Source organism: Lathamus discolor, chromosome 5 (genome assembly GCF_037157495.1).
Source record: "Lathamus discolor isolate bLatDis1 chromosome 5, bLatDis1.hap1, whole genome shotgun sequence".
Classification (NCBI taxonomy): Eukaryota; Metazoa; Chordata; class Aves; order Psittaciformes; family Psittacidae; genus Lathamus; species Lathamus discolor.
The window spans coordinates 43,825,911-43,844,984 of record NC_088888.1 but is presented as its reverse complement, the minus strand read 5'-3'; the positions used below and the strand labels follow the sequence as shown (position 1 = coordinate 43,844,984).

At 37.9% G+C, this 19,074-nt stretch overlaps 1 protein-coding gene across 1 annotated transcript in view; it reads left to right on the top strand.

Moving 5' to 3' along the window:
- Nucleotides 1-19,074, top strand: part of SYNE1 (spectrin repeat containing nuclear envelope protein 1) — a 295,836-nt gene that overhangs the window by 164,137 nt on the left and 112,625 nt on the right. Inside the window, exons 71-84 of the mRNA XM_065680584.1 lie at nucleotides 961-1,137; nucleotides 2,034-2,180; nucleotides 2,643-2,768; nucleotides 4,240-4,416; nucleotides 6,216-6,481; nucleotides 7,206-9,366; nucleotides 9,765-10,102; nucleotides 10,756-10,900; nucleotides 11,984-12,202; nucleotides 13,034-13,296; nucleotides 14,845-15,010; nucleotides 16,878-17,033; nucleotides 17,203-17,355; nucleotides 18,276-18,458. Coding sequence (XP_065536656.1) covers nucleotides 961-1,137; nucleotides 2,034-2,180; nucleotides 2,643-2,768; nucleotides 4,240-4,416; nucleotides 6,216-6,481; nucleotides 7,206-9,366; nucleotides 9,765-10,102; nucleotides 10,756-10,900; nucleotides 11,984-12,202; nucleotides 13,034-13,296; nucleotides 14,845-15,010; nucleotides 16,878-17,033; nucleotides 17,203-17,355; nucleotides 18,276-18,458 — 4,677 coding nt within the window. The remainder of the gene's footprint in view (nucleotides 1-960; nucleotides 1,138-2,033; nucleotides 2,181-2,642; nucleotides 2,769-4,239; nucleotides 4,417-6,215; nucleotides 6,482-7,205; nucleotides 9,367-9,764; nucleotides 10,103-10,755; nucleotides 10,901-11,983; nucleotides 12,203-13,033; nucleotides 13,297-14,844; nucleotides 15,011-16,877; nucleotides 17,034-17,202; nucleotides 17,356-18,275; nucleotides 18,459-19,074) is intronic.

Below are 19,074 nucleotides of genomic sequence, written 5' to 3'. Positions count from 1 at the left end.
ATTTGTCGTTCACCTATTTTATTCCTCTTACTGCTGTGTAAAAAATCAGTGTCATTAATGCAGTTAACAAGTCTACCTTGTTGTTAGGACTTGGATGCGTCTGCATCTGCACAGGAGTTTTCTTGTACACTGGTCTGAATTCTGTGTTAGGTTTTTGCTAAGATGTCCCAGGAAATAGACCACAAAAAATGTATTTGGTTAATTTTACTCCTAGGGCATTTTTGCCCTGGCACTTTTAAAGGTAAAAGAAAAAAACATTTTACATTTTCAGAATTCCCCCTGCCTCCCATTAGGTTGTAACATTTCCTCCATTGCTTTTATTAAAAATATTATTATGGTTGCTATTAATTATAATCATTCACTACATTGGTAGCTGATGCTTTCTAGAATATAAAAGAAAGCAAAATCTAATTCTCCCCACCACTCACTGAAACTGAGATTCTAAGGGTGAATGTTGAAATCACCCTCATTGTGATTAGTGCTATTTTTCAAGTAACCTCCTTAAATAAAAATTTGATTGTGCCAAAGTCAATGGAAAGAACTGTTTACAGTGGAGGAGCTTATGGAATAAGACACGATCCAGCGTCAGGGTTAGTCCTCTTTACTAGGCACAAAAGAAGTTGGTGGAGCCCTGGAGAGCTTGCAACAAAGGAAGATTAAGGATAGTCTCGGGGCATGAGCATATAATATTTACACATTATGAAGTGAAACTGATGTTTTTGTCTGTACATTCTATTTATGTACAGACTTTTGACAATGATTTTATGGAGTATGCACGGTAATAGTTTCAGTGTAACAATGCAGTTTGTCTGAAAACCTTTTTCCAAATCTGAAAGACAAGTCGTTTAAGGAAGAAAAAAAAAAAAAACCCAGCCAAAAAAGCTCATTTAAAAAGCTGTGATGCAGAACGTGTTTTACATTTGAAATATTTCTTCAGAAGTATTTTATCTATTTCTTAAGGCTATCATGGAAGAAATTGTAGGATTTGAAGATCGTTTGAACAACCTTAAGAGTAAAGGTGACTACCTGATCAGTCAATGCACAGAACATCTTCAAGCAAAATTTAAGCAAAACATACAAAGCCATCTTCAGGGGGCAAAAGACAGCTATTCTGCGATATGTAGTACAGCTCAAAGAGTAAGTCTTGTTTCAGACATGTTTTTATGTCATTTAAAAACAATACACATTATTATTTCTGTGTTTGTTTGTTTAAATGGTGTAAAACTTCTACTATTTTCATTTAAACTGAGCCTACAGGTTCCTAATGTAGCCTTTCATCATTACTGTGTTACAGCTAAATTCCTTGTGAGCTGCGTGTTGCCTTGCAGCCAGCAAAACTAACTCCCTAACAGTTCTTACCTCAATCTCTCCACACCCTCATTACATTCAAGTTACACTAGCTTCTGAGAAGCTGCAGCAAAGACATTAGAACTATTCCTGCTTCAAGAACTAGGAAGCAAATCGCACTCTTGGTGTCAGTAGTTTGCCTAGGTACAATAATGGGTCTTAAGTATGTGCTAGGAAATCCTCTCTTAGTAAAAACAGAATATACAGTTAAGAAGGGCTAGCTGGGTCCTTCTATTACTCCAATTAGGAAATCAATCCAGCACAGTCAAAACCAACCCACCAAAAAACCCAAAACCAAAAATAAACACCACCAAACCAAAAACTGACAAAAAACCAAACCAGAACAAAATACAAAACTCCAAAAAGCATAGTCATAGGAGGTAGGTAAAACCTGATACTACATAATGGCAAAATGATGAACAAGAATACGGGAATAAGAGACAATGCTCTTTATTTTGAAATTTATTTTTACTTTCCAGAAGCCATGCCTTATTGTCCATTTTCTCCACGAATTAGCAAGATGCAGTGAGAGCTTAAGGAGCTTTCAGCCCTTGATAGTTTTATGTATAAGGGCTAAAATAACCACAGTCTTAATAATTCTGTTCTAGCTGTAATTTTCGAGGTTGGAGAAGAGAGCCAATAATGGTGTGTGAAAATGCAGTGATGCTACAAAATGTTTATTTTAGGTGTACCAGAGTTTGGAAAATGAACTCCAAAAACATGTTAATCATCAGGACACCCTACAGCAGTGCCAGACTTGGCTGTCTACAGTGAAATCAGAGCTAAAGCCAACTACCTGGCCACCCTTCAGCTTGGCAGATGCAGTTAAACAGGTAAAAGTTCAGCACTTGAAAATGCTCAGTTCTCCTTAATAAGGTGACTTTTTTATATTAATAGAAATTAGATACCCTCTGACCTTTTCAGAGGGCTGTGTAGCCCGCAAGGAACCACCACTGACCATTTGCATTAGGTGACCGCTCACCCCTCCTTCCTGGGACTCTAGGAGGTATGTCATTGCTCTGCTTGTCAACACCAACATAATAATTTTCTTTTGTGATGAGGAAACTTCATAGGGAGAGGTGAGCTCCTACAGGCAATATAGGATGATAATCAAGTTTTTAAAGAGTTGCACTTGTCCGTAGTTCTGACAGAGCAGCCATACCTAATAAAATAATGTATGTCTGCATTTCATCTTTTGGAAATAATAAGCTAAAGTAAAAATGCTAAAATGTGTGATTTTAATAAAGTAGTATTTCCACAGTCTCAGAGTTTATTTGAGGATTGTCTTCCCTCAGGTAAAACATTTCCGGGCTCTGCAGGAGCAAGCCAATACATACTTGGATCTTCTGTGTTCCATGTGTGATCTGTCAGATGCCACAGTGAAGAGTACAGCAACAGATATTCAACAAACAAAACAAATGGTACAAGATAACCACGACAACCTGCTTTTAATCCTGCTTAGAGCTTTAAGTGCCTCGATCTATCCTCTTTTAAAAAGGTCATATTGGGTAATGGTTTGAAGAAACGTCATCTTACTGTCATCTGAAGTACTTCTTTTCAAAATGGTTTTCTTTCTGCTTTTATAATTTTAATTTTTTTTTTTTTTTTTTAATTGAATCCAAATGTTGCCATCCAGGTAGTAATACAAAGACACACAACAAGAGTTGCTAAAGGTACTTAGGCAATGTTACAAGATGTTTGTCTAAAGCCATCCAAATAACTTGCTGTGGAAGAAAACCTGATCTGAATTATTTGTTTTCATGAAACACAGTTCAGTCTATTCTCCTCTGTATTTTATTAAAGCTTAGACATATTTTGCTGTTATTATTTATTCAATACTAGACTGATGTTCTTATTAGGACATACAAGTATATTAATTGTAACCATAATAAAAAAAATCTGATGGTTCAATTCATAAATTGGAGTGCATCTATTTCAGCATATTAATTTGTGAAGCATATCTATATGTTAAGTTTTCAAGTAGCTTAGTACTTCATGTTACAATAAAATTATAAACGTAAGTTACTAGAAAGAAACATTATGAATATTCCTGTTGTTGTAAATATGAAAATATTAGTTACATATACACACACAACCAAACTTTTGAAACTACTTCTACCAAGAGTAAAAATCTAATACATACAATAGTATTCCATACCAGAGAACCAAATTTTACAAATGCAAGTAATCCATAAAACAGTTGCTGTCCAAATACTGAATAGTGAAAAATCATCCAAAACATCAGAGTAAGATTCTCATTTTATATATGAAGAAGTGAAACATTTTTACAAAATCACAGACAGTGCACTGCTGAGATATATTAAGCTGGCTCAGTGTCTAAACCTTAAAGGTACTACCCTACTGCTGTATTTGGAGCAAAAGAAGCTATGTGACTATTGATTTAAGGTGATTGATGGACTCAGGTCTGGTAAGCATTCTTCTTATTGCCATTTTACAAAATGCATATAGGAAAAATAACTGGGCTGAGCAAGTTACATGAAAGTGTTTAGTTTAAGCTTTTATTTGGTCATTGTAGAGGCATGTAGTTTACAGTCCAGCAATATTCTTGGCTTGCAATAGACTAAATTGTACAACTAATTTAAGCTTTAACAGAAGGCTGAGGACACTTCGAAACATACTGGCTCATCTCTATGGTAAATGACGTTTTGATTTTTTTTTTTTTTTTCCCCCAAAAAACTTTCCTTTTGATCGGTCTGATTTTTATGTCTTTGAAGTTTAAGACTCTCTTTGTGGGTAATATTAGCCCTTTCAGAATCTAGAGCAGAAATTTGATTTAGTACAGCGTTGTGCTTGGAGGAGGAATGGTATTCATCATTCATTCTCCAAAAATAGATGCCTTAAAACATTCGTACTCCATTTCTATTCTTCCAGATTGAGCAACAGATAATGCACTCACAGTATTTGGCTCAAGGCTGGGAGGAGATCAAACAAATGAAGGCTGAGCTCTGGATATATTTCCAGGATGCAGATCAGCAACTACAGAATTTGAAAAGGAGACGGGCAGAGTTGGAGCTAAACATTGCCCAGAATATGGTTCTCCAGGTTAAGGTAAGGATGCTTTGGGTTAAGAACAGAATGTAAGGAACATAAGCTCATCCTGCAGCTGATAAAAATCATCAAAAATGCACATACTGCATACAATTGCTTATATGTTCTAAGCAAGAGCAGAGAAGTCAGAGAAAAGAGTGTTTCCTTATTGATATTACAGGGTGACACAGAAAGCAAAACACTAATATTTTTCTGGCTTTGTCTCTTTTTTTAACAGTATACAATTTTATGCGTACTGGTCTGATTTGTCTTCACTTTTATTATATTATCAGCTAATATATATTGTCTTCACTTTTATTATATTATCAGCTAATTGCTGATCACAGTGGACCTGAATATAAGTTCTGCAGCTCATGCTTGCTTAATTCTTTGTTTTCAATACTTCTAAATTATTTAGATTTATTTCAAAATTAGTTGAGGAAGCTATTCAGTGTTTCTGGACTCTGAAAACTACTGGAGAATAGGTATGACAGGAACCCAATTTAATTTACCCTAAATAATGTGACAATTGTCTTCAGATCTTCACTCATTAATTACAGAAGAGAGAATTTTTATGGCCATTTTGCATGTATCACAAACATCAGTAAAGTAACAAGAAGAAACAGGAAAATAGATTACTTTTTTATTAAATGATGAAATGCTTAGGTTTTGAATTTTTGATCTACATTTTGCTTGCATTCTTTTTCTGACATGCAAGGAGTTAGGTGGAGTAAACAGCACTTCATTTCATGTCTGTTCTGCGCAAGTGTACGAACAAACAAAGTCATAGCTCTTGAAGGTACCTCAGAGCAATGTGGACTGAAAACTGTTACACTAGCAATCATTAGAGTCCAGGAAGAAGCAGAAGTCTCTATTTCTTTGCTATTTCAGTCAGGAACTGTGGATTATTATGAAAGGCAGGCACCTGCTGTACTGTCAGATATGGCACAGAGTGTATTTTTTGCTTGAATTTGTCCTGGGAAAGGAAGATGCCTAACTCCATTTGAAGCAATCATAAAGAGGAATGAGGCAGAGCTGGGTAGTAGTATGTCTCCTTCAGAACCCCGGCCAGTCCTCAGTGTAACTTGCATCATCCCAGCAAAGTTCTGGAGCTGGGCATGGTTGTTTAGTTAGTTATTGGAACTAGAATTTGGGAGAAAAAAATGTCTTTACCCTAGATAGGGCTGAAAAATATTTCATTAGCTTCAGTTGCCAGTATATTGTATTTTCTTTTTCTAGGGTTCTGTGTGACTTCTTATTGAGTAAAAAATGTGTATGCAGATAGACTTGTACTGGAATTTGTTAACTCAAGTAGCAATCACACCTAGATCATCACTGGCTTTGTTTCATTAATAACAGCGATAGTGGTTGCTATTATAGAAGTAGGAACAATACAAAGTATGGATGTGTGGGGGCTCACTGACTCAAGGACTCTGCTTCCTAATGGACTCAAATGGAAAAGGAAGAAAATGAACTAGAAACACTGCTGCTAAAATGAATTCTCAGGAGATCCAGACTGTCTTGCGTGTTTTAGTGTAAGGTGGGTGCTGTACTAGTCTGGAAGTCTGGACAGCAAGGTGGACTTGATCATAATTTCTGCTTATCACTGACACTTGAAAACTGCTCTGGTTTGCTTTCTTGTCTGTAACCAACCTGTCATCACCTGAGAAGATGAGGAGAAGGCACATCTTCCAGTTATATCTGCGCAGCAGTTGCCTTAATTAGTCCTTGCACAATTTGTTTCAGACTTTTTATTTAAATTCCATCTTATAGATTTGAATATCTGTCACCATATTGTTTTTGATTTGTATCTTTCTCAGGAATTCAGGCAGAAGTTGCAGTCAAAGCAGTCAGCACTTAGCTCTGTGACTGAGAAGATGAACAAACTAACACAAGGACAAGAATCTCCTGAACATAAGGAAATAGGAGAACTGAGCAATCAGTGGCTGGACCTCTGCCTTCAGGCACATAGCTTGCTCGTACAGAGGGAGGAGGATCTGCAGAGGACAGGGGATTACCATGATCGCATGAACGTAGTTGAAGCTTTCTTGGAAAAGCTTACAAAAGAGTGGGACAACCTGGCTAGGTAAAAAAGGAGTAGCACTCACAAAGCTGACTTAGTGCATAGATGCTGAAATCCCTTTTTCCATGCTTAATTAAAAGCAAGCCTCACATATTAATGATAGGACAATTACTTGTATTGAAATAAAGAGAGTTTGAGAAGCCATATCTTCAGTGTTTGTCTTCAAGGCAAGTCCTGATTGATCCTGTCTCAGAGTATAGCATTTTCTGATATTTCAAGAATTTTGACTATTTTGTTTGAACTCTTAATTTGTTTACTGCCTTTTGTATGTGTTTTTCAATGTGATACTGTGGTTTATCTATTAGGCTGTAATATTAAAGCTTAGTAGTTGCTGCTGCTGCTAAATGGCTGCAGCTGCTTTGTGTAGCATAAACACACCAGCTGTGTGTAAAATTGTATTACTGGTGCTATCATTGTTGTGGAACAGTCTCAGTACTTGCTGTTGTTCATATGTGCAATATAACCCAGAATGCTCTGTAGTATTCATGTTAATTTGTATGGTCAGCCTGGTGACCATATTTCAGATGAAAGAGAGAGGAATAAAAATGTTAAACTATTTAATGAATACTCAGGACTTGTACCTTCAAAGGAATCTGAAAACTGTAGGTGTTTAAATCTTATTAATTTCAGTTTATAGTGGGCTTATAATTCATCCTGACTGCTTTTAAAAGTCTGTCCTGAAATAGGATCTAATAATTCATTTCTGTCCTGTCCATTTTGATAATAGATCTGATGCTGAAAGTACAAACGTGCACCTTGAAGCTTTGCAAAAACTGGCACTGGCACTACAGGAAAGAAGATTTGCTTTGGAAGAGTTGAAAGATCAGAAACAGAAGATGATAGAACATCTGAATCTTGATGACAAAGAATTAGTAAAGGAGCAATTTGGTCATTTTGAGCAACGCTGGATTCAGCTAGAGGACCTTGTCAAAAGGAAAATTCAAGTTTCTGTTTCAACCTTAGAAGAGCTCAGTTTGGTGCATTCCAAATTTCAGGAACTAATGGAATGGGCAGAGGAGCAACAGCCTAGTATCTCAGAGGCTCTTAAACAGAGTCCACCCCCAGATTTGGCTCAGAGTCTTCTCATGGATCATCTTACAATTTGCAGTGAGCTTGAAGCCAAGCAACTTGTTCTGAAGACACTTGTGAAGGATGCTGACAGGGTGATGACCAACCTAGGGCTCAATGAAAGGCAGGAGCTGCAGAAAGCACTTTCCGATGCACAGCACCACATAGCTTGCCTCAGCAATCTGGTTGGGCAGAGAAGAAAGCACCTGAATAAAGCACTGTCTGAAAAGACCCAGTTTCTCATGGCAGTCTTTCAGGCTACAAACCAAATTCACCAGCATGAGAAGAAGGTAACGTTTCTGGAACACATTTGTCTGTTGCCAGAAGATGTGAACAAGCAGATCAGGACTTGTAAGAATATCCAGGCTAACCTAAAGGCCTATCAAAATGAAGTCACAGTGTTGTGGGCTCAAGGAAGGGATTTAATGAAAGAAGCAACAAAACAAGAGAAGAGTGAAGTGTTAGGTAAACTGCAGGAACTACAGAATGTGTATGACGCTGTTTTACAGAAGTGTAACCAGAGATTGTTAGAACTGGAGAAAAATATGGTTTCAAGGAAATATTTCAAAGAAGACTTGGATAAAGCTTGCCACTGGCTAAAACAAGCTGATATTGTCACGTTCCCAGAAGTCAGTGTAATGAATTCTAACTCTGAACTATGCAGCCAGTTGGCAAAATATCAACAGGTTCTTGAGCAATCTCCAGAATATGAAAATCTGTTACTTGCACTACAAAGAGATGGCCAAGAAATCCTACTGTCACTTAATGAAGTAGATCGTTCTTATCTAGATGAGAAACTTAACATTCTCCCTCAGCAATTCAATACTGTCACTGCTCTGGCAAAAGAAAAATTATGTAAGGTTCAGGAAGCAATTTATGCTAGAAAAGAGTATGCTTCTTTGATTGAGTTGACAAGTAAAGCTCTGACTGAACTAGAAGATCAGTTTATTAACATGGACAAAGCTCCAGCTGCTGTTTTAGTCAAAGAAGCTGTGTCATTACAGCAGGCCTACAGAGGTCTCTTAGGTGAAGTGGTGAGCCTTGGTGCAGCAGTGGATGAACTAAATCAGAAGAAGGAAGCCTTTCGAAGCACTGGCCAGCCCTGGCAACCAGATGAGATGTTAAAACTTGTCACATTGTATCACAAGTTGAAGAGGCAAATAGAACAGAAAATCAGCATGTTGGAAGACACAATTGAAGCATGCCAGGAGCATGAGAAAATGTGTATGCAGTTTGAGGCACAACTAGAGGCAGTGAAGAAAGAACAGATTAAAGTAAATGAAGAAACACTCCCAATAGAAGAAAAGTTGAAAATATACCATTCTTTGGTGGGCAGCTTGCAAGACTCAGGGAGTCTTCTGAAACGAATAACTGAACATCTAGAAGCAATTTCTCCTCAGTTTGATTCATCTGCATGTGAGACAGCAAATCAACAGGTGCAGTCTTGGCAAGAGAAACTGAAGTCTTTGCATGCTGCCATGGGTGATACTGTGATGGAGTGCGAGAACAGACTTGTGCAAAGCATAGACTTCCAGACAGAAATCTGTCGCTCACTTGACTGGTTGAGATGGGTGAAAACAGAACTTAACGGAACATTAAGTTTGGACCTCAAACTGCAAAGCATCCAAGAAGAAATCAGAAAGGTTCAGATACATCAGGAAGAAGTGCAGTCAAGCTTGAGAATAATGAATGCACTAAGCAATAAAGAGAAAGAGAGATATACAATAGCAAAGGAGCTGATACCTGCTGACCTACAAGATACTTTTGCCGAGCTGACAGAACTAGACAGTGAAGTTCAAGAAGCTATACACACAAGGCAGGTTAGTGCACCCTTCTTGTCATTAGTTTCTCGCTCATAAAACTGAAAAAGATGGCTCTGTGACTTGATGTTTGTAATCATAATGAAAAGATTTATTTTAATAATCCCATTGTTTGGGTTTTTTTAGTGACTTAGGTTGTGGCATATTGACGCAGATGGCTTGTGGTAGGGATGGAGGTGTCCATTGGGGAAGGCTTCCTTAATATGCATTTATATCTGCACATAGAAGTGCAAACTTTTGCAAAACCTACTTCCATGTAGTCTCTCTGGACCTCTATGTTACATATAGTGACGGGAAAAGAAAGCAAGCATGGTAAAAATACAGACTCACAGCAGAGGATATTTTTGCTGCTGCTGTTTTATGTCTAACCCTCTGTATAATTTTCCCTTTTATTTCAGGCTACCTTGAGTAAATTACATAGCCTCTGCGAAAGATACTACCAAGTGATGCAGATAGCAAATGACTGGCTTGAAGATGCTCAGGAATTTCTACATTTAGCAAGAAATGGTCTTGATGTTGAGAACTCTGAGGAGAACCTAAAGAGCCACATTGAATTTTTCAGCACAGAGAGTCAGTTCAGTAATCATTTGAAGGAGTTACAGGACCTTGTGTCTGAGATAAGGCCCTTTATCCAAGCCACAGCAAGAGAGCAGCTAATGCAGAATGTGGCTGCATTGGAGGAAAAGGGCAAAGGGACAAAACAAGAAGCCAAAACCCAGCAAGAGCAGTTGCAAAGGTATATTAATCTTTTAAATTTTTCTTTTAACACCTTGTTAGTAATAAAAAAAAAAAAGAAATCACAACATTAATTTATGTAAAATGTTTGTGCTGCTGATGAGAGAAGCGGATATTGGGATTCAGAGCTCTTGGATTCTGTTTTCTCCTCTGCCACTGACTGATTAGATGTGTAATCCTGAGATAGCTAAGATAAAATTTATGCAAAGTCTGGAACAGTACTGAGAAAAATAGTGGGGTATAATTGTCACTTATTCCGTACAAGAACTACACAATAAAAAATAAAATTTAAGTAGACATTTTGAAGTAAATGGAAATAGCTTTTTAAACAGCATAGCTGTTACTTATTAGTCCTGAATGTTCTGGATTCCAAAATTTGGGTGGGTTTAAAGTGCAACCTGGACAAAGTCACTGAGGAAATCTTAAACAAGGACTCTTAAATGCACGACTGTGTCTGTAAGGCACAGCTGAGTATCAGGAGCATATACTTCTATGTATGCTCTTTCTCAATAATCTTTCTTTTCTCTTGGAAAGTACTGTGTAACAGCAAAACTAAGCAGTTACATTGAAAACTAGGTACAATAATATTGCTGATTTTTCCAAATAGTTTTATATTGCATTAAATTGTTCTCTCTGGAACTATATTTGTTTAAGGTGTGCTTCTGAGTGGCAGGTGTACCAGACAGCAAGACAGAAGGTTATTGAAGTGATGAATGAGGCTGAGAAAAAATTATCTGAGTTCTCAGTAGCTAAAGCTGCTTCGTCTTGTGAAGCGGAAGAGAAATTGGTAACGCATAAGGTAAGGTGCTGAAAAGTATATGAAATCCTTTTGCTTCCATGAAAATACATGTATGTTATGTGGGTCCCTACCTGTGGCAACCTTAATTTGAGTTTTTAGATCTTTCCTCATAGCACTTAACTGTGTCATAACGCACCAACGGGTGGTTTGTGTTATGTGGGACATGCATTTTATTTGTGGGGTGACCAAGACAGATATTTTTAATCACTTTTCAGCTTAATATCTGTCTGTGTGCCTATGACTGTAGAGAACTGAAAGTATCCAAAAGGTTCCTGAAAGCCTTGGGTATGTAAGCCCCAAAAATTGTGTAACCTAGAGAAATTCAGATCAATAGAAATGTCCACCTACTTTAGATCACATGTAATAGTTTTACTAGGACAGGAAGGGTTCAGGTTTAATATTAACTCTTGTTTAGTCTAAAATTAAAAACGTAACTTAAAGGAATTGCTTCCTCCTCTAGTATTTAGGGCGTTAATGAGTTGCCTTAATATAGACACTTAGTGATACTGTATATGTCCTGCTGGTCTCCAGCTGTGTCTCTGAAGGCTGGAATCTTCCCCAACAGTAAAGTTGTGTTTGCCAACTTCATAAGACTATCCGGATACCCTTGGGCATCTAAAATGTGGTTAGATATAAATACAGCATAAATGTATGCTTAAACCCCTGAATTGCTTCTTTCATTTTTTAGATTCTTACAGTAGCCTTTCTTTGTAATGAGAAGGGTCCTGAATATTATCCATCCCTTTTGAGAGGCTAGCAAAGGAAGAAAGAAAAAAATCTGATTACACTAGATTTCTGCTGCTTCCAGAGACTTACATTTTGGACCAAGTCCCTTAAGTAATTATAAATAATACATCGCACATGAAAAATAAAGTAAGACACATGAATATATCACACATGAAAGATAAAACGAGGTGAGGTATTTTATGAAAAAATGAAGTGAGACCTAACTGTATCTCACTCAGCATAGGGCACATCTTCTTTGTCTTCAGTAAATGGAAGTAGCTCACCTGCCTGCAAGTGTGTTGAATAGTTATAAGTTATGTTGTAAAAGTGGAAAACTGTTTATTTTTGCTTTTTCAGACTCTTGTGTCTGTAGTGAATTCTTTCCATGAGAAGATCACAGCCCTAGAAGAAAAGACTTCACAGCTGGAAAAAGTTAGCAATGATGCCAGTAAAGCAACTATAAGTAGATCCATGACAACAGTTTGGCAGCGCTGGACACGGCTCCGGAATGTAGCCAGAGAGCAAGAGAAAATTTTGGAAGATGCAGTACAGGAATGGAAGGGCTTTAGTGATAAGGTAACTTCTGGTCTTGGTAAATCCTTATTTGTTAACTCTACTAAGGTTTTTTGCCTTATTAATCATCCTCTGGTAACAAAAGCTGATAGCAGGAATAGCAGTAATTTTTCTCAAGTCATACTAAAAAGAACTATGGAAGACCTAGGTTTAGAATCACTGCCTCCAAGGTTTGCACTTTTCTTCTATATGCATACATGTATAGTAAATACAGGGTTATTTTGGTTTCTGGTGGTTCTTCAGAATCTTATCCTCTGTATTTCCCTTCCACAGATGATCTATTCTAGTTTAATTCAACCTCTTTATTTTTTTTCCCCCTGAAGATATACTAGTTGCTATTTCTAAATTTATGCAATGTTGTCATTGACTGTCATTGCTCACTGATCATGTGTCTCTTTTCTTTATATCCTACCTGTCTCTTTTTATCTGCTGTTGTCCATTATCTTATGCTCAGACTTCAGGCTCTCTGGGAATGAGGATAATACTTTTGTTAAATGTATCACATATGCCAAATATGGGTGTACCTTGGGGTAGAGCTCTAGGTCCTATGGCAATAAAGATACTAAATGCTAAAAAATACAAGCAACCATTCATCACTTGGCAAAAAAGTCCCTTACCAAGTTCTAGTCCACTGTGAAGACCTAGGGCTAGTTAGCTAGATCTAGCCCATTAGAGTATAGATTTATATCTGCAACAGAGACTGTTGCACAAGCCCTATACCACAACTGTTTTACGGCATCTTAACGTACTGCACTGGATTTAGCACCTCTTGGTATCAGTCATACTAGCTTCTTTTTATTTTCATTATTGCCAAGACTACATTCCTTTCCATAGATTCAGAAAGCCACCATAGTAATAGATGAGCTACAAGGTCGCTTACCAGAAAGCTCAGTAGAAAAGGCATCCAAGACAGAACTCCTGGAACTCTTGGATTACCACAGCAGTTTCCTTCTGGAGGTGGAGCGCCAGCTGTCATCTTTGGGCCTGCTCAGACAGCATGCTGTGAGCATGCTTCAGGATGTGGAAATAAAGCCTCCATCTGAAGAGGAACTACCAGTCATGCAAGAAATCAAAGCAATGCAAGATCGATGTCACAAGTAAGGCAATATTTTAAAAGATTCACTAGAAAAATGGTACCTTACAATCGTTAATAAGAGTTCACCTATAATTTTTGTTATCATTAACAATGACCATGCTTAAAAGAAATATTGGTTATTATAATTACCAATTTAACTTGTAATTATTGTTAATTTTTAAATATGTTTTTACCATTATTTTTTATTTCAATCAGGAGGAGTATGCATTTTAGAACACATACTTCTTCCCTTGCATAATAATAGTAACTTATGTAAAAGCTGTATAAACTACATTACAGTTATAACTGATTTTAAACACTTCCATTGCAGTAACCTTTTATGGTTTTGTATCTTAAGTTTAGATTAGTTTACCACTTTGTTTCACCTGTTGGAAGCACTTAGGTACCAGAAGTAGGTACCCTATGAAATTTACAGTGGAATTTGGTGCATCCGCAAATGAAACATATGTTAGCATTTCGTTTTGTGGTTATGTAAGTGTTTACCTAAATCTAAAATATTACTCTGCCATGTAAAATGAGGAAATTTTATGGCAGACTTTCAGGACTTATATTCACCTCATAAGTGCACTAAGATGCTGTTGACTGCTTCTCCTTGGTGGGAAGAGGAAAAGAGAGAGAGAAAGAAAAAAGCATAAAGCCTGCACCTAGCCTGAACAAAGTTCATTGTGAATGCATAACCAATTGCTCTGTAGAAAACATGTAGATATTAGCACTTCTGTAATTCTGGACTTCCCTTAGAGTTGGATTCTAAGAAATAAGGTCTGTGATGATCTCATGCTCATGCAAATAAGCCATGATTTGGCTATGGAAGGTTATACAAACACAAATCAAATATGGGAACATTATAGTAAGACCCATGTCATGTACTTTAAAGTTACAAGTAGTCCTGTAGATCTTTCACAGAGCTGTCATGAAAAAAGATTCTGTTTTTTACTGGAGATCCAAGTTCTTGACGAAAGTATGGAAATTCTGCTTTAGTGGAAGCGTGAAGATAGGTCCCTGGATCTAAAATGCTGTTCAAGTGTTTGATCCATGCCTTATCTCAGGTATTTTGCCATCATTTATCCCATCAATAGGAATGGAATCTATCTCATGCTGCTTTAGATTGTAGATATCCAAATCTGAATGGATTAATTCTCACTCTCTAATTAGTGGAGGAATAGACAAGTGTAAGATGCAGATTTCCTGACCTATTTTAAAAGTTTCTTTTAGAATGATGATGAATCATCCTAAATCATGGCCTAGAATTGCCTGCTTCCTCCACTGACAATAAGGGTGGTCTGTAGTGGTGAGCTTAGATGTAGGTTGTAAAAATTTGGATTTCTTCAAAAGAATTGTGCTCTTGATGTCAAAATACACAAAATTGTAATTAAAAGGCATGAACTGAAGAATGAACATGAGCAATTTAAGTGTGCTGCTTTAGTAGTCCATTGCAACACTCTTTATTACTTTTGGTATTAATTATCTCTGTTATTCAATATGTTTTGACAAAGCAATGTTTTTTGACATTGCTTAATTCTTCATAAATAGTTTTTGTTTATTTCTGAAGTATGCAACAGAAAGTGAAAAAAGGTGTGAAGATGGTGAAACAGGAGCTGAAGGAGCGTGAGGAGGTTGAAGCAGAGATTAATATTGTGAAGTCTTGGATCCAGGAAACAAAAGAATATTTATTAAGCCCTGATGTAGAAGTGGACACTCAACTTCAGGAGTTGCAGGTATTTCGAATTTATAAGTTTTTAAATTACAGTATTCATCTTGTAATCTGCTTGTGAATGTTAATCAGTTCAAAACCGCCGCAAATTCAAATTAGACAATATTCATTGGTTTTTGAGTAAGCTACTAGACAACTCCATAAAATGTCAAGTAGCTGACAGACTGTAATATATTATTTTAAAGATATTTAGGATATAGTATCTGAAGGGGGCCTATAGGGATGCTGGGGAGGGACTCTTCGTCAGGGACTGTAGTGACAGGATGAGGGGGAACGGGTTAAAACTTAAACAGGGGAAGTTTAGAAGGAAGGAAGTTAAGAAGGAAGTTCTTTACTGTAAGGGTGGTGAGGCACTGAAATGGGTTGCCCAGGGAGGTTGTGAGTGCTCCATCCCTGGCGGTGTTCAAGGCCAGGTTGGATGAAGCCTTGTGTGGGATGGTTTAATGTGAGGTGTCCCTGCCCATGGCAGGGGGGTTGGAACTAGATGATCTTGAGGTCCTTTCCAACCCTAACTATTCTATGATTCTATTGAAGTATTTGCATTTGTGCAATTTTACATACTGGCATGTTTTTTAGTAGTTTTCCTCCTCTCATTTAAAATAGGGGGAAACTATAGAAATGTCACATTCTGCCTATTCATGCTCTATCTCAGCAGTTTGGGACAGGGAGGAAAACAGCGAAATCGTAGAATCATAGAATAGTTAGGGTTGGAAAGGACCTTAAGATCATCTACTCCCAGCCCCTCTGCCATGGGCAGGGACACTTTACATGTCACCCAAGGCTTTGTCCAGCCTGGCCTTGAACACTGCCAGGGATGGAGCCTTCACAACTTCCTTGGGCAACCCATTCCAGTGCCTCACCACCCTTACAGTAAAGAACTTCTTCCTTATATCCAATCTAAACTTCCCCTGTTTAAGTTTTAACCCATTGCCCCTTGTCCTATCACTACAGTCCCTAAAGCAGAGTCCCTCCCCAGCATCCTTATAGCCCCCCTTCAGATACTGGAGGGCTGCTATGAGGTCTCCATGGAGTCTTCTCCAGGCTGAACAGCCCCAACTTTCTTAGCCTGTCTTCATACGGGAGGTGCTCCAGTCCCCTGATCATCCTCGTGGCCCTCTGGACTTGTTCCAACAGTTCCATGTCCTTTTTATGTTGAGGACACCAGAACTGCACACAATACTCCAAGAGAGGTCTCACAAGAGCAGAGTAGAGGGGCAGGATCTCCTCCTTCGACCTGCTGGTCATGCTCCTTTTGATACAGCCCAGGATACCATTGGCTTTCTGGGCTGCGAGCTCAGACTGCTGGCTCATGTTCATTTTCTCATCGACCAGCACCCCTAAGTCCTTCCCCGCAGGGCTGCTCTGAATCTTTTCTCTGCCCAGCCTGTAGGTGTGCCTGGGATTGCTCCGACCGAAGTGTAGGACCTTGCACTTGTCATGGTTACACTTCATAAGGCTGGCATCAGCCCACCTCACAAGTGTGTCAAGGTCCCTCTGGATGGCATTCCTTCCCTCCAACGTATCAACTGAACCACACAGCTTGGTATCATTGGCAAACTTGCTGAAGGCGCACTTAATCCCACTGTCCGTGTCACTGACAAAGATATTGAACAAAAATAAACTAATTTAAGTGGAGGTGCTGAAAACTTGACATTTTCAGTATACCTGTGGTCACACAGGAACAGAGAACTGGACAGTCAGTCATAAATGAGAATCCAGGGAATCCCAAGATAAAATTCATGCTAATGATCTAATTAAAAAATTTAAAGCAATTGGCCTTGTTGCAAACAGCATGTAATGTCCGGCTTTGCTAAGTTTACACAGAGATGTTTTTCCCATTGTTCTTAACAATATTGTTTTTCTGTTATTAGTCTCTCCTTGCTGAAGTAACTACTCATCGTCAGGCTGTTGAAAAAATGGCTGAACAACAACAGAATAAGTATTTGGGACTTTATACCATTTTGCCTTCTGAACTCTCTCTTCATTTATCAGAAGTTGGGCTGGCCCTTGTCAATGTACAGGATCAGGTAAAACATAGTAGATAAATACATTGCAGATCTGTAGCCCTTCTTCAGACTTAGACAGACTTCAGAATAGTTTTATTACCTTCTTCCTTTAAAGTAAGTTAAATGACAGTTAATTTCCTTTCAGGAGGAGAGATTTATGGATACTGAATTTAAATCTTCTTGTTGACAGATTGAAGCCAAAGAAAGAGAAACTCAGCAGATCAAAGCATTGAATCAAGAGTTTGGTCAGACAATTCAGGAGATAGCAAATGAACTAAATGCCATTCTTTCCAAACTGAAAAAGAAAACAAATGATATAGCACAAGCCAAAATTGAGCAAAAGGTAAGAACACTTCCCTTATTTGGTTGTACACTGAATTCTTCTGAACTGGGACACTTACTTCATAGCACAGTCATATATGTGTGGAATTGCATGACACATTTTTTTAAATGTAGTTCAACAGAACAATAGATAGAAATAAAGGTTGACTGATGTGATATTTTTAGATTATATTCTTTGCAAATTAGCCCTTACAGAGACTTAAGTGAGTAAGAGAACTTGGAGGAAGCAGCTGAGAGTAAACACAAGTCAGATAGACAAATTTATGCTGTTCCCTCTGAATAATGAGTATTACTGAAATCTGGGAAAGTCTGAGAGGCTCCCAGGCTGCTCCTTATTCCAGTCTGTACTGGAAAGGTCATAGTCTATCTCATATCATTTGACATAATGAGGTAAAGTGTTAGCAGTGCAGTTAAGTGTAATGAAAGTACTCTCGGTTCTTTTTGTAGGTTTCAAATGAAAATGCAAGGTTTTTATCATGCATTAATGAATAACTACGTATTTCTGAGTTTGTAAGGGTATATTTTAAGACGGCAACAAAACTAAACTAAACCCCTTTCCAATAAAAAATCCTTGTCATGACAATGTGTGCTGACTATTAGTTTAAAAAAAAAAACACAAAAAGATGGCTAAAAATGGTTAATGCCATTGTGAAGTGACTCAGCTTTTTGCTATGGTAGGGAAAATTATTATCCATTTCAGCCAGGAAGTCAGAGAAGTAAGAGTAGTGGCACACATTGAGGAGATGACCAAACATCCTGCTGTTCTGCTGTCCTGCTTAGACAAGGATTGTTGGTTTCCAGCTAGAATAAACGGAACTGTGAAAATTTGGACAGGCTCTAAAAGTTGTGAGTTTGACTAGAAATAATCAAGCAGAAGGCTAACACTTCCTGGATCAGTGATTTTCTTGTTTTCCTGTCCAGATCCTCGGTGAAGAGTTGGACAGCTGCAATATAAAGCTGTTGGAATTAGATGCATCAGTCCAGGACTTTGCAGAACAGAACACACCACTGGCTAAGCAGCTGGCGAGCAGGATAGCAAAACTCACTACATTGCACCAACAGACTATACGTCAGGCTGAGTACAGAGCAGCCAAGCTCAGTCAGGTATGGTCTCAAATTCTTTCTGCTGTTTCCTTTCAGAACCAGAATGATCATGCAAACTTATTTTCATGTAGTTATGCAGAAAGGGACATTCCTTGGTACATCTGACTATTATTAGTCAGAGCTTGCATCAGTCCTCAAAGAAGAGGTACAGACTGGTCAGATCAGGAGGGTGGAATAATTTTGTTATGATGTTTTAACATCCTCTGCTGATGATTCATCTACTGGCTGGTTCCTCCGGTGCCCTGCAAAGTTTATAGGCCTTCTCACAAAGATTAGTATGCCAGGAAATAAAATCTCATTGTACTTTGCAGGGCCTCTGTCTTATCTCTGTTACCTGTATTTGCAGCATTACAAAAAAAAACCCAAACAACAACCAAACAAAAAACCAACAAACAAAAAAACCCTAAAACCCAAAACAACAAACAGGCCAAATCAAAACCAAAACTAAGAACTTCTGTTGATTTAATCACAATCTATAGAGGGTAGATATAATCTGTAGGTTCAACAGATTCAATAGAAAAGCCTAGATACGATGGCCCTGATAATGTATTCATAAAGATGCTTCCCCTGCAGTTCGAAGTCCCTGATGGCTGGAAAAAGTGAAATATAACCCCCA